General features: G+C 45.5%; 1 protein-coding gene across 10 annotated transcripts in view; it reads right to left on the bottom strand.

Annotated features, from left to right (window-relative positions):
• Golga4 (golgin A4) overlaps positions 1-13,406 on the bottom strand; it is an 88,172-nt gene extending 74,766 nt beyond the window's left edge. For all 10 annotated transcript variants that reach the window (XM_048423787.3, XM_048423783.3, XM_048423782.3 and 7 more), the window contains exons 1-2: positions 13,139-13,406; positions 2,135-2,224 (exon numbers count right to left, since the gene is read on the bottom strand). In XM_048423787.3, coding sequence (XP_048279744.3) covers positions 2,135-2,224; positions 13,139-13,210 — 162 coding nt within the window. In that variant the 5' untranslated portion in view covers positions 13,211-13,406. The remainder of the gene's footprint in view (positions 1-2,134; positions 2,225-13,138) is intronic.
• Between the last annotated feature and the right edge of the window lie 1,836 nt (positions 13,407-15,242).

The raw sequence follows: 15,242 nt of genomic DNA on the forward strand, positions 1-15,242 counted from the left end.
GATGAGTGACACTTGGCTGCTTTAGTCTTTGGGGGCAAGATTGCTCACTGAACAAGACAATGGCCACCAGGCCTGACGACCTGAGTTCGATCCCCAGACCCACATGGTGGAAGGAGAGACCTAACCCCCGCCCCCAGCTGTCCTCTTGACTTCCACATCACAGTGATGCACACACCCACACACATTACACCCACAAAATAGATAAAGTAATATCTTTTTAAATGTTGAATCATTTTGGATTCTAGCTGCGGCTAATTTAATCAATCTCCTCTACCATATGAGCAAGTTCCCTTCCACTCCTACTTTGTTCTTATCGTGAGCAGAGTTGGATTTTGTAAACAGCTCTGAGTGTTAATTCACTTTTTGGCTTCTTAAAACTACTATTCATAGAAACGAAATGATTGCTTATAAATTAATCTTATCTGCATTTATTAGCTGAACTCGTTGGTTCTGTATTTTTTACTAAACCTGCAATTTTCTACCCTTTGCAGACTGACATGATCTGATAGCCTGAGCCTCTTGTTCATGTCCTGCCCAGCACCCACAGACAGGATGTCAAAGACAAGTAGCACACACTGTGCAGTGACTTTTCATTTGTGTTTTACAAAGAAAAGCTTACCTGAAGGTCAGAAAAGCAAAACGGCCAGCCATACTGGCTCTTATCTCTACCTCAGTCCTAAATGGTGACACGTGCCTCCAGGAATTCTCAGAAGGAGACTATGTCTGAGACCTGTCTCCTCCCATCTTGAATTCTCTCTAGGCTGGGATTAAAGGTGTGCACCACTGCCTGGTCTGTAAGGGTGACCAGTGAGGCTGTTTTACTCTCTGATCTTCAGGGCACGCTTTATTTATTAAAATACAAATGAAATATCACTATACACCTGCTCTATTGTTCTGGAGGGAAAGTGTTTAAATTCATTCATTTTGGTTTGTTTGTTTTTGAGGTGGGAGTCTTTGATACTCTGGATGGTCTCAGAAATCCTGGGTGCAAATGGTATATAGTAGCTGTCTTTAGGTGATTTTGCATTTTCTTATCTGGCTTGGTTCCAAGTTGTTGCTAAAACATAATTTCTTCTCTCATTTCAGAGTGGTACTGGGCATAACGCCCTCAAGAGAAAGCTGCTCACAAAACAATTCCTATATTAGACAGGAGAGACAAGTATCCCAACAAACAGGCAAACTGCAATTTCCACACGATAGACTTACATACATGCAAGCAAACACTCATATACATAAAATAAAAATAAATAAGTATTTTAGGGTAGGGGGATGGAGACATGGCTCAGAGGAGCACTGATTGCTCTTTCAGAAGACCCAGGTCCAACCCCTGGCACCCACATGGTAGCTCACAATCATCTGTAACTCCAGTTCTGGAGATCCGATGCCTTCTGGCTTACACTGGTACCAGGCATACATGTGGCACACAGACACAAACCATAAATGTAAAATAAAATAATTGTTTAAAAGGATTGGACATCTCTTGGGCTGGAAAAGTGGCTCAGTGGTTAAGTGTGCCTGTCACTCTTCCAAAGGACCTGGGTTCAGTTCCCAACACCCACCACTGCCTGTAACTACAGATGTAGCAGATCCATCACCCTCTGATAGCACCTCCTAGGGCGTCAGAACCCCCAGAACTGGAGTTATACGCAGTATGCATCCCATGTGGTTTCTTGGAAATGAACCTGGGTCCTATGTAAAAGCAGTAAATGCGCTTGACTGAGCCATTTCTTCAGTCCCCTTAACATCTTCCTATATTTATGTTATACTTCACAGAAAAAAAGGAACAAAAACAATGAATTTTCATGCCAGTTGCTATATGCAATTGGTTGTTACTTTTCATCAACTTGAAAATATAGGGCCTTTCCCCATATTTGAACAAAACATTACTGAATTATTCTAATAGTTACAAATATTAAATAAACATTCTTATTCTCTTCAATTATTTTGTCTAAGAAACAGGTACAAGAATTAACTGCTATTTGCATTTAAAAAAGAAAAGAATCAGTTGAATTATTAATAAGTATAATACTCAGAAATTAAATAACTGACTTGTCAAAACGAATTCCCATACTGTCACCATCATCAGCACTGCATTTGATTTCCTAAGAGAAGTATGTGAGACTGTCACACTGACCTCTCTGCTGGGTGTCACGTCATCAAGCTGGTCCGTAAATGAAGATGTCCTGCTTCTAATCCTTGTTGGTGTTGAAGAGCTCAAGGAAGCCTACATATAAAAATTATTGTACAGGTTAGAAGACAGCACCGACTAGACCATTATTCCCTGAGCGATGGTTTTCTCATTCCATGCCCAGCAACTTGAAGAAAGGAAAGGGACATATAAAAAGCATGAAAGAATAATTACAATGGAATCAACTACAAGACTTAGCTACCCACTAGGTACAGTAAATTTTAGTAAAGTATATATAAGGATGTGATTATATTTAAGATGATAATACTGGAGAAACTGAGAGAGTATATGAAAAAGTCTACTATCTTTGCCACTTTTCTGTAAAACGAAATGATTCAAAACTTTTAAGTAAACCAAACAAAAGTGGCTGGGCGGTGGTGGCGCATGCCTTTAATCCCAGCACTCAGGAAGCAGAAGCAGGTAGATCTCTTTTAGTTAGAGGCTAGCCTGGTCTACAGAGTGAGTTCCAGGATAGCCAGTACTACACAGAGAAACCCTGTCTTGAAAACCCAAAAACAAAAAGGTTGTGCATTCTAACTTTAAAGTCCCACCACTCCAGTCAGAAGCCTTTCATGCACAGCACAGCCGGACACTGAGAGACTAAGAACAGCCTGGCTACTTGAATCCTGGATACAGAACAAAAAGCCCAAATACTAAACCTGGGGTCTGAAGTCTACTCTAACATGAGCTAAAAACAGCCCTGAAAGTATAGAACCCAATTATAAAGACTCCTCTGTTCTTCTAACAAAATACCTGTGAACTCACCTGCACGCTTGCTTCCTTACAGTAGTAAACACCTGCCAACTACATGAGAGAACACATGAACAGATGGAACTCTAACCTATGTGTGAACACATGGTCAGGAGCTCAGGCACACACATACATACAGCAAGACAAACAAACAGCTTGAGCTTCACTTCACATCCGGGCAGACGTTAGTACACAGTGGAGAAACCAAAGCTAGCTTCTGAACAGAAACAATGTTTATGTCAGAAGCAGACCTTGGAGTGAGTTTAACAGCAAGGACATATTTGTATACCTTAGCTCAATAACCTTCTTCAATAAACTGCTATTATGAGGCCCTAAAGTAAGCCTTAACAATTTACTAGCCCAGTCCTCCCTTCAGCTGCAACAGGGAACTTGAGATCTGCCAATCAGACACACCCATGTGAGACTGAGTCACAAGAAAGAAAATAGACCTGCAAAGTTAAAGGTCACCCTTTGGTAAGCAAAGGGACAGACCTGGAAACAGCCACGGAGCACACTGCAGTGGGGGGTGCCAGGCTGGTGCCAGGCATGAGCAATTGAACATTTTTAAGAGCTCATGATGTAGAGCTCCTAGAAACTGTCAGCCACCAAACATCCTTTAACAAATTCCTTTTCTTCTTGCCTAAACTGAATTCTGTTACTTTCAACAAAGAATTCCACCATATGCTCCTTCTAAAAATGACCTGAAAATCAGCACACGATTCTCTGAAACCAGCTATGCTCAAAAGTCACTTTAATATATATCCTCTACCACCCAAGGCAAAACAAGATGAATGAACTGGGACTTCAAATTTTAAACAGGCAAATAGGTGAATGTGACATAATCTTTATCAATGGCTTAAACATCTTGAATGCACATAACTGAGTCTGTGCTGTGTTTTGGAAAGGGGAAGGGGTACTCACTGAGCCCTGCTTACTCCATAGACAGCTGGCCTTGAAGTTGAGGGAACTGAATATTGGGCAAAGTGCTTGCTGTACAAGCATGAAGTCTGAGTTTTTGGATGCTTGGCACCCATGTAAAAATGTGGAGCACAGCAGTATACATCTGCAACCCTTCTTATACCTAGAACCAGTTTCCACACCAAGCTTCAAAGGCTGAGATTAGAGACCGCCACAAGAAGGGAAGCAATCCCTGCGGAACAGAGGTGAAGACATGTTAGAAAAGCAGCTAGAAGCTACTGACTAGAGGAAATACCTCTGGACCAAATGATTCTCTGTTGTGATTCCAGAATGTTTAAGAAATCTTGGGTTATTAATTTAGGTCTCCAAATACCCAGGTGACAGGAAAGGACACCCTACATAGAGACTTGTACTCACTTGCAAAAATAGCTCGATATGAATTTAAAAACACCCTTATGACGGGGGTGGGGGGTGGCGGGCGCACACCTTTAATCCCAGCACTAGAGGGAGGCAAGAAGCAAGTGGATCTCTGTGAGTTCAAAGCCAGCCAGGATTCAAGAGAAATCCTATCTTGAAAAATAAAAACAACAGCAACAACAAAAAATTGTCCTTAAATCTCAGCCTCCTATGATGTACTCAGAAGGCCTTGTCAGCTGTGAACAAACAAAAAACAAAGCATATAAAGATGAAGAGTGAGCCCGGAAGAGTGCAATGGTACCTGGCAGCTCCCAGCTGAAGGCTGACTGATCTTCTCTGGAGCTGCAAGAATCACAAGAGAAGCCGTGGTCTCCTGGGTCATGGATCTATAATGGACTTTCATACTTAAAGAGGTCTGAATTTAAAAGACTGGAGACTGCGTGAGTGTGCGCGTGCGTGCAGGCACTATTTGCTAAGAAAATTACTGATTCTATCCAGGCTCATGTTTGTATTTCATTGCCTGCCAAGTTCTTTATTAGCTGACCAGAGGCTTCAACTTCAGTATAAGAAAAATCAGTCAGTCTAGGGGGCTGGAGAGATGGCTCAGTGGTTAAGAGCACTCACTGCCTGTTCTTCCAGAGGTCCTGAGTTTAGTTCCCAGCAACTACATGGTGGCTCACAACCATCTGTAAGGAGATCTGGTGCCCTCTTCTGGCTTGCAGGCATACACGCAGACAGAATACTGTATACATAATAAATAAATAAATCTTTTTTTAAAAAAAGAAAAGAAAAACCAGTCTCTCAGGGCAGTGGTGGCGCTCGCCTGGGGGCGGAGGAGTAAGAGGTAAGTGTAAGTCTGTGAGCTCAAGGCCACTCTGGTCTACAAAGTGAGTTCCAGGACAGTCAGGGCAGTTACACAGCCTGGTCTGGAAAAACAAAAACAAAACAAATCAAAACAAACAAAGAAAAAAACAGAAGAGAAGCCAGCTTGGTGCTGTGGTAGGTCCCGCATGACCCTTGGCCAGTGAATGACATTCACTCTCACGACTGTTACCATAGATGGAAGGGGGATTCTGAAGTATGATTCTAGTTGAAAATGAGTTTACTCAAAATTTAAAAAATAAAATAAAATAAAAACAAAAAAACAACTACCCAGATAAGTTTAAGCTACTTACACAAGCCCTTCAAATCAGGGACTAGAGGACAGAGACTGAGGCTGGAGCTGTGCTACACTGAATGAAAGCAGAGGGCAGAGAAACACTTGACAAGTGCTGGCATCCTGGGGAAAGAGACCAAGACCTCCAAGCACTGTCTGAACTCCACCATAACCACATGGACCTGGCAGGTAAGATCAACCTGACGACATCTTGACAGCTGTAAAACAGAGACCAGTTCCGCCATCCCAGACTGCTCACCACAGAACTGTGCAGTCTCCAGGCTATGAAGCACTGAATGCTGTGTAAAAACCAACAGTAACTTTGGCAACGACCAGCTTTTAATCCCTGTACCCACTCCTTACCCATCAGAGGCTCCTCGGGTACTGCCCCACCCTCCTCATAAAACTGTTCTACACACACACACATACACACACACACACACACACACCTTTGTGCACGTCATCAGCCATCACGACAGCCTCGTCTCTCGGCCCTGCAGGGACAAGGCAGATGCGAGCCCCAGCACTGCACCTTGCAGGAACTGTTCAATAAAAACATCCTTGACAACTACAAATGTCTTCTTGTAAATTGTCACTTTGAGTCCTCACAATCAATCTAAAGGCACAAAGGAACGTGATACTGTACCCAGTCTCCTGATAAGACTAGATTCTCAGAAAGCTTACGTGGCTTGCTCAAGTCAGACCTGTGAGAACTAGGTCAGCACACAGGCTCTAACTCCCTTTCTCCCTCACCAGTTCTCTCTAGATGACCAGTTCTTCAATTTCTCTGGGACTCACAGTAAAAGTAATAATAATGCCACCATACTTCAGCTCACTTCATGGAGACACCTCGAAAACAAAAGTTTCAACAGAACTTTTAATGAGCGCAGGGTATAACAGGTAGGCCTCAAACCCATGTCTTCACCACCTAGTTAATCACCCCACTGCTGAACTGCACACCCCATCTGTACAGCATGTACACTTTACATTATGAGATATATTTTCTTTTTGTTATTCTTGAGTAATACATAGACAACGAAACATGATTCCACTCACCATCCATTTCCCTCCTCCACCCCCCATGTCCCCTCTAAGCTCAACTAGTGCTGCTCATATGTGCATGGAGGATGAGAGACTGACCTGAGTAAGAGCAGCCACTGACACTCCTCCCCAGCAGCTGTCAGCTACCAATAGCTGCTCACGCGGGTCCTAGAGAGAACCTCCCCCAATGAGCTCTAATGCACTGTGTTTAATGACTGCTACTAGGAACTGAACTGCTCCAGTGATTGGTGCTGAAAGACAAAACAAGCATGAAAGCTCAAAATGAGGCGTTTTTCATGTCTTTTCATGAGTGATTTACATCAGCTATGGAATCTTTAGCATGTTTGGCCTGTGACTTACTTAGCTCCTGCCTCTCAAGATTTGCCCCAAGCAGATGCCACATCAGAAGCAGACATGATGTTAGACTTGCACCAGCATACAGAGCACCTGCTCATTAACTCCTCCCACACACCGAGGGTGGGGACAGGGCCACTGGACCTTCAGCATTACAACATGGCTCCAGTAACTGCCAATCGACTTGACAAGCCAGTTAAGTAGGGATCTATCATGGGGTTAGTTTCCACAAAACACCATACTTCAGTCCCTAGCTGGAGCTTCTCAGCATGCCCTTAACCAAGCACCTTTGTCAGTCTGCAATCTAAAGTGTAGTTCTCGAAATGAGCCATCAGTCTCATGCTATAAATGCTTAACTTCTCAAACACAATCTTTTAATACGTGAAATTCACTCATCAAAATGATTTAAGGCAACCTCCAGTTAAACATGGCATCTGAGGTACATACACTGCCTTTCCAGAGAGTTCTGAAATCTCAAGCAATTTTCAGGAGCCTGGAGGTAAATAAGAAACAGCTGGAGACCCACCACAGCTGAGGTGCCGCAATCCCAGGATCCAAAGAAGGGAAGGCTGACACAAAGAAGTAAGGCAGTGTTCATCCCCGCACCTTAGCGAGCTTTAGAACTGAAAGGAAAAGGTATGCATAAGCTACAGAAGTAAAGAGGTGGATCAAAAGCAGGATGATTTGCTCACAAGCTCCTGAGTCTCCTGACTCGCTTCACACAGCCAGTGAACACCAGGTTTCTTTTCTAGAGCAATGAGGCTTCAAACTGGGTGACACTAACAAAGCAGATGGGGAGAAGGGCAAAGTACGCAGACAAGGCCAAAAGCCTGACTGTACAGTGGAACCCTCTGCTCGCACTCTCTAGGACAGCACCCGGAGGGGAGGGGAGAGTCCTAGGATGGAAGGCTCCCGTCCTGTCATCACTTTCAGAAGACTTGGGATTTATACAACAATAGGTGCCTCGTGTTAGCAGCACTGATGCCAGCACATCCCCAGAGATAACAGTACAATGAGTGACCTCCTAAGAGCGTCACTAGTGGAGCAGTGACACAGGAAAACAATGTTGCCCAGTGTCCTGTGGCAATCTCTGTCCTAGCACACTCCAGTTCTAATTCCAAGGTAAGTAGTTTAACCGTTCAGTTTCCTCTCCATCTTGAAGGCCCAGCTCAGTGTGGAGCACAGTGCCTAGTATTCCAAGTTCATGGATTTGATGGCCAGTCACACACACACACACACACACACACACAGAGAGAGAGAGAGAGAGAGAGAGAGAGAGAGAACATTTAAATGACACACTAATCGTGCAGTCACCTTTCCAAGCAGAAGCTATCTGTTTGGGTACCATGAGGAGCCCTAGCTTGACTAGCTCCCATCCCTACACACACATCTTCTAGCTCTCTACACAGTATTAACAGGTAACAGTAGAAAAAAACCCATGTCAGCTAAGGAAATCAATCTCCAGGATTTCATGAACAGAAAGAAACCACCAAAAGAACGAGACTTCTTTCTTAAAAACAAAACAAAGCCAAGTAAGTAGTGGTGGTCGCCTTTAATCCCAGCACTTGGGAGGCAGAGGCAGGCAGATCTCTGTGAGTTCCAGGCCAGTCTGCTCTAGAGAGTGAGTTCCAGGACAGCCAAGGCTACACAGAGAAATCCTGTTTTGAAAAATCAAGCGAAAACAAAATAAACATAAGACCCAGAAAAATCTAGTAAATCAAAAAATAGAAACATCTACATGCTTGCATTTAACCTAAATACAGTTGTCCATACATGTCAGTGTGTGGGTAATGTAATGCTTAGGGTCTTAATGCTGTGCTCGTGAATCCACAAAACAACCATAAGCAGAAGACAAAAGCAGGAGTTAAAATGGCTCACAGACATCTAAAATGAGATCTGGTGTCCTTTCCTGACATACAGGCATACAAGCAGGCAGAACACTGCATACGTAATTAAACAATAAAGTTTAAAAAAAAAAACAAGAAAACTAGTAATTTTCCAAAGTCGGGGGGGTAATTCAAAATAGCATATTAATTACCAAGTTTTTAAACTGGTTTTTGGAATTACATTAATAAATCTCAAAGACATGATTTTTTTAAAAAGAGAAAGAAAAATTGTTTCAAGGAAAAGTGATTTTTCCAACTAGAGTTCTACACCCAGGCAAGTAAATCTTTCCAAGATTATTGTGTGTGTATGTGTGCATGCGCGCGCATGCACGAGAGAGAGAGAGAGAGAGAGAGAGAGAGAGAGAGAGATCGCGCGCGCTAGAAAAGGAGTGTGTGGGGGGCTGGAGAGATGGCTCAGAGGTTAAGAGCATTGCCTGCTCTTCCAAAGGTCCTGAGTTCAATTCCCAGCAACCACATGATGGCTCACAACCATCTGTAATGGGGTCTCCTCTTCTGGCATGCAGGCATAACGCAGACAGAATATTGTATACATAATAAATAAATAAATATTAAAAAAGAAAAACCAAAAATAAATGAATAAATAAATAAAACAGGCAGGGATTAAAAAAAGAAAAGAAAAGGAGTGTGTATGTGTGTGCCTGTAGGGGAGTGGAAAGGTCATGTGTATGTATGTGTGTAAGTGTATGTATAGTGTATGTGTGCCTGTTGGAGGGGAGGGAGGGTCATGAGTGTGTGTGTGTGTGTGCGCGCGCACGTGTGTGTGTGTGTGTGTGTGTGTGCACGCACGTGTAACTGCTAGTAAGATCCCGACCTTCATTTACAAGTTGAGATGCTGTAGTCATTCGTAACCTTCTTTTCTCAACCAGCTCAGGAAGACAGACTGAATTTGTCTGCATTTTCCCTGGGGTGTAGAGCTGAAGTGAGGTGTGCACAAAGTGCACCCCTGTTCATGTCTCTGGATCTCATAACTTCACAAGTCAGGGTAGTTCATCCCAGTTTCTCAAAACTTTTATGACCCCAACATTCAAATTACAGATTTTCTTTTTCTTTTCTCTCTGAGTCTGGGTCCAGACTGGCCTCAAACTCTTGATCTTCCTGTCTCAGCCTCCCATGTGCTGAGATTCTAGATGTGTATCACCAAGGCTGGTTCTGAGACAGTAAAAATCTTGGTGCCAAAATGGGGAAAGAACCTGTGCCCCAGGAATGTGCTGGAGGCAGAACAGACTCCCACAATTGCTTGTGGCCTTTCTCCCTTCCCGGCCAGAACCCTGCAGCTCCCAGGAATCTCGCCAGCAGAGGGCACATACTGGACCCTGCAATCCTGTGGCTCCTACTTTCACCTCATCAGAACTCCACCAGAGGCTTCTCCAGAGCCACCTCATGCTTCCACTTATCAAATGAGAGAAGGAAAAATAAAGGTTTCTGAGCGGCCTTTCCAGATGCAGCCTAAGCCAGCAGAGTGGTAAACACAGCATCGCTCACTCTCCCTTGAGGAGCCTATACTCACACTGGGGTACATCTCAACATCTGCAGCTCTTTCTTTGGGGGGTCTCTTTTTCTTAAGTCTCGTACTTAAGCCTGGATCAAAATATTGTTAATAAAATCTACAATCTGCTTTCAACTGGCTACTCCCAAGATTCTTCCCAGTGTCAAAGCTGTAAACCCTGGTTTGGTCTGAGTCAAGGTCCCTAACGGTCCAGGACAGCAGTTCTCAACCTGGGGGTCGAAGGATTCTTACACAGGAGTCGCCTAAGACCAGGGGAAAACATAGATATTCATATTATGATTCATAACAGTAGCAAAATTACAGTTATGAAGAAGCAACAAAAATAATTTTACAGTTGGGGGTTAGCACAACATGAGGAACTATCAAAGGTCTCAGCATTAGGGGAGCTGAGAACCACTGGTCTAGAAGTACTTCTCAGGTTAGGAGGGTGGTATATGAAGTTGTCCATCTCCTCTCTCCTCTTTGCTGATAGCTGCATGCGAGACACTTTTGTTTTAATCACATAAACAAAGATTCTTCTATCAAAACATAACAATGGGGCTGGAGAGATGGCTCAATGGATAAGAACACTGGTTGCTCTTAGAGATTCTGAGTTCAATTCCTAGCTACCACATGGTAGCTTGCAACCATCTATAGTGGGATCTGATACCCTCTTCTGGCACGTAGTTATAAGTGCAGACAGAGCACTCATATCTAAAAACAAATACATAAGTAAATAAAATTTAAAAAAATAAAAATATAACACTATAATTCTATATAAAGCATTATCAATGGACACTGAGTCCTCTTTGGTAGGAACGCAAATTATAAACAATCAGGACAGCCAGGCGCACGCCTTTAATCCCAGCACTCAGGAGGCAGAGGTAGGGGGATCTCTGGTCTAAAGAGCGAGTTCCAGGACAGCCAGGGCTATGCAGAGAGACCTGTCTCAAAAATAAAATAAAATAAACAATCAGGATAAACTCGGATTCTTCCCATCTCTGGGCCTTCTTTGGGAATTTAAGACAGAGACACACTGCAAACTCAGATTTACAATAAAGCTATGTCCCTTCAGGAAAGGACTCCTCTGTCGTCTGTGAGACATCTTGCTAGGACTTTATGGTTTGTTTTTTTAAATTTCTACTACATTAACTATTATTTCAGGGCCTTACTTAAAAACAATAAACAGCCATGTAGGTTCAAGCAAGGCATATACATTGCTTTTTAAAAATGTTTTAATTGTGATAAACCATGCACACCGTAGTTTCCCATTTTGAACATGTGCAGGTGTACAGTACCATGAAACATATTCACAGTTCACGAGATCATCATTCGTTCCATTATCTCCAAAGCTTCCTCAACCCACTGAAACGCTGCCAACTATTAAACAGTAACATCCACCCACAGTCCCTGGGCCAGATTCTGTTCTCTAGCCTGATGAATCTGATTACCCTTATGTATTTCATATAAGTAGACTCAAAATATTTGTCTTTCCTATCTTCATTTTCATAATAATTAGGCAAGTTTTAATAATATTTAATATGAGAACAAAAATGCCAAAATGTTTTTACTTATGTAACATGCACATGTGTGTGTGCGCACACACACACACACACACACACACACACACACACCACAGGGTCTTGTGAATGCTGGGCAAGCACTCTACCACTGAGCTACATTCATAGCCCCATCTGTTTAATTTTTCTTTTAGTAAGTTCATCCTACATAGTTTTAAAAAATGAAAAATATGACTAGGAATTAGGAATTAGACGGCTATCATGTTATTTTGAACGAAAGAAGGAAGGACGGATGGACGGACGGACGGAAGGAAGGAAGGAAGGAAGGAAGGAAGGAAGGAAGGAAGGACAGTATCACTGTTGTACTGCATGGCTGTTCTGCAAATATTTTCCCAGAACCACCATCACTGACAGGCACTCTACTAACAACAAACATCAGACAGCATCTCCATGGAAAGCAAGCTAAACACCAGAAAGCATGTACACAAAGGCCTCTGAGAAACAAAGAAACTGATGTCCAAATTTAGGTTTGTACACTAAAGGGCAGTTAATGAACCCTTCAGGTAATCACCTGTAATTTTTACAAAGTTTATGTGTATTATTTCAAAGCTTACAATAGTTTGAAAAGCAGGGAGAAAATTGACATAATGCCTTTCTTGGATCACGAACTTTCTAGGAACCCTAAAAAGAAGGAAGAAATCCATGCTCAGGCCACGGAGACTCGGAAAGGCATTCATTCACAGCAGCGCCACGCCGCCAGTCTGCTTCTCACGCGAACACGCCCCCCTGGTCCTGGAAACTCCCTTAAAAGCAACCACCTTCCTGAAAAGAAGCAAGAGCAGGGTGGCCGACAGGCTCCGTGCCCGTCCTGCGCAGCGTCTGCCCCTCCGCCCTGGCCGCCATCACCCAAGTTATGCGAAGTGACTAACTCGTGACAGCCTTGGGCGCTGGAACGCGGCCCTCGGCTCCGGCTCCGCCAGCCAGCCTGGCCCGGGACGGCTCGACCCTGTGCCCTCGTTTCTCGATCAGGATCCTGGCCATTCCAGGCTCGGTGCCCAGTGGACACAGAGGGGACCTCGGCCAGGTCGCAGAGGACCTGGTTCGCCCACCCCTGTCATCACTTCCAGAGTCAGGGTCTCTCGCAAGGGCGGGGGAGGGGATCCCCACAGGACCCGCGCCCATCGCACCCATCCTCAGGCCGGGTCGATCCTCTACGAGGTCAGATGTCATCGTGGGTCCCGCCAGCGGGCACCGGGACGGAGTCCGGGAGTAACCAGGTCCAGGGTTCCTGGAGCACCAGGGCGGTCCGAAACCCGTGCCCGGCTCCGGCTTGCGGGTAGAGCGGAGGTCACGAGGGAACCTTCGCCCGCCTCCAGGGCCCGGCGCAGGGGGACGGCGTACCTGGGCAGGGGCTGACGCCTGCTGCAGCTGCTGCTGCTCCTCGCTGATCTTCTGCTTCAGCTTCTTGAACATGGCGCGGCGAGGGGCCGGCGTCGGCGTCTCTTTACCCGCGGGGTGGCCGGGCCCGGGCCTCGCCGCCTGACTGTGGAGCTCGCGGGCACCTCAGGGCGCTCGCCGTGCGGGTGTCGGCGTCGCCGCCGCCGCGTCTCTTCTTTCTGGGTGCCACCGGCTGGCCTCGGCCCCCCATCCAGCCCCGTCAGCGGCGGCGGCGGCGGCGGCGGCGACAACGGCAGCAGCAGGTGAATGCGCCCAGGGCGCCTGCGCGGCCGACGTGGAGCTGGCCAAGAGCTTGCTACGGGGCGCCGCGGTGGACAATATGGAAGCGGTGTGGGTGGACGCGTGTGCACGCTCGCTCGCACAGTGATGGGATCCTGCACTGACGCCGGCCGGGATCGGGGCGCTGTATAGTCAAATGGGGAGCATCTCACCACAGGGCAACAAAGTGAAGAAGGCTGGGGTGAGAGAGGAGGGAGCCAGGAGTGTGTTCAGTGTCGGTTGGCACAATTACTGCTAGAATTCTCTCAAGGGCTTTGGTTGGTTGGTTGGTTGGTTGGTTGGTTGGTTGGTTGATTTTAAGAGAAGATCTGAAGCCGACGATGTAGATAGCCTGGCATATGCTGGAGAGCTTGGTTCTATCCTCAGCGCCGCACAAATTGGGTGTGACAGTGTATACCTGTAACCCCAGCATCCAGGGTAGAGGCAGTAAATTCAAGGTCATTTTTGACTATTTAACAATTTTAAGGCCAGTTTGAGCTACAAAGAGGCGCTGCCTCAAAAATAAACTATTTGACCTTGTTGAATAGACCGATATTGAATTTACGACATAAGGTGATTTTCCTACCTCCAGAGTAGCTGAGGCCCACAGGTACACAGTTTTCTACTACCTGGTCAGAATTATCAGCCTTTAGTGTTTATTTATTTGTGACTGCACTCCAGAGGAGCCGTCTTAAGACTCCTACGCTTGCACAACACGAAGTATCTCTGTGACCTCTGCTTGCCATGACCCATGTGAAATTTCGCAACAACACTCTGGGTTCTGCACCAGCTACTACCTGAATGTCTTCCATCGGTTCTGATACTCTGCAAAGTACATTAAGATCTGGGCAGGGTGACAACACACACCTTTAATCCCAGCGCTTGGAAAGCAGAAGATGTTTGATCTCTGTGAGTTCCAGACAAGCCAGCTAGGGCACCACTACATAGTGAGATCCTTACTCAGGCAGAGAGAGAAAGACAAGGGGGTGGGGGTGGGGTGAGAAGAGAGAAGAGAGAATACCAGATATCACAAGTTGAGGCCTCAGTCCCCAGGTGGTTTGACTTGTGTTTCTGACCTACTGGCTATTATGGAGGCTCCTGGGATCCCCTACTGATGATGTTTGATAGATTTATTGGAACAGCACACAGAACTTAAGGAAATGCTTTGCTTACATTTACCATTTCTATATAAATGGATTCCCAGCACCCACATGCTGATTCACAACCCTCTGTAACCCCAGTTCCAGGGCCTCTAATGCCCTCTTATGACCTCTGAGGACAGCAGTTATGCACATGGTTCACAGTCAGGAATGCAGGCAAAAGCTATATGCTACAAACACCAAACATCTAAACAATCTTACTCTAAATGGAGAAAAACAAGAAACGTTATCTGTAGTCAGGAGTGCAACTTCTATGGGGGTGGAGGGGGGAGCACACCCCACTTCTATGCTGGGGGCCGCTCTTCATCCACTTCTACGCGGGAGGGGGGGCTCTCCATCCACTTCTATGCGGGGGGAGCACTCTCCATCCACTTCTATGCAGTGGGGGGGCTTTCTCCATCCACTTCTATGCAGTGGGGGGGGGCTCTCTCCATCCACTTCTATGCAGTGGGGGGGGGCTCTCTCCATCTACTTCAATGCAGTGGGGGGCGCTCTCCATCCATTTCTATGCTGCGGGGGGGGGGGTGCTCGCCATCCACTTCTATACTGGTGGGGCACTCTCCAATCACTTTTATGCCTTGGGTCCGGGGGAGCACTCTCCATCCACTTCTATGCGATGGGGGGAGCTC

Source organism: Myodes glareolus, chromosome 4 (genome assembly GCF_982192425.1).
Source record: "Myodes glareolus chromosome 4, mMyoGla1.1, whole genome shotgun sequence".
NCBI lineage: Eukaryota > Metazoa > Chordata > Mammalia > Rodentia > Cricetidae > Myodes > Myodes glareolus.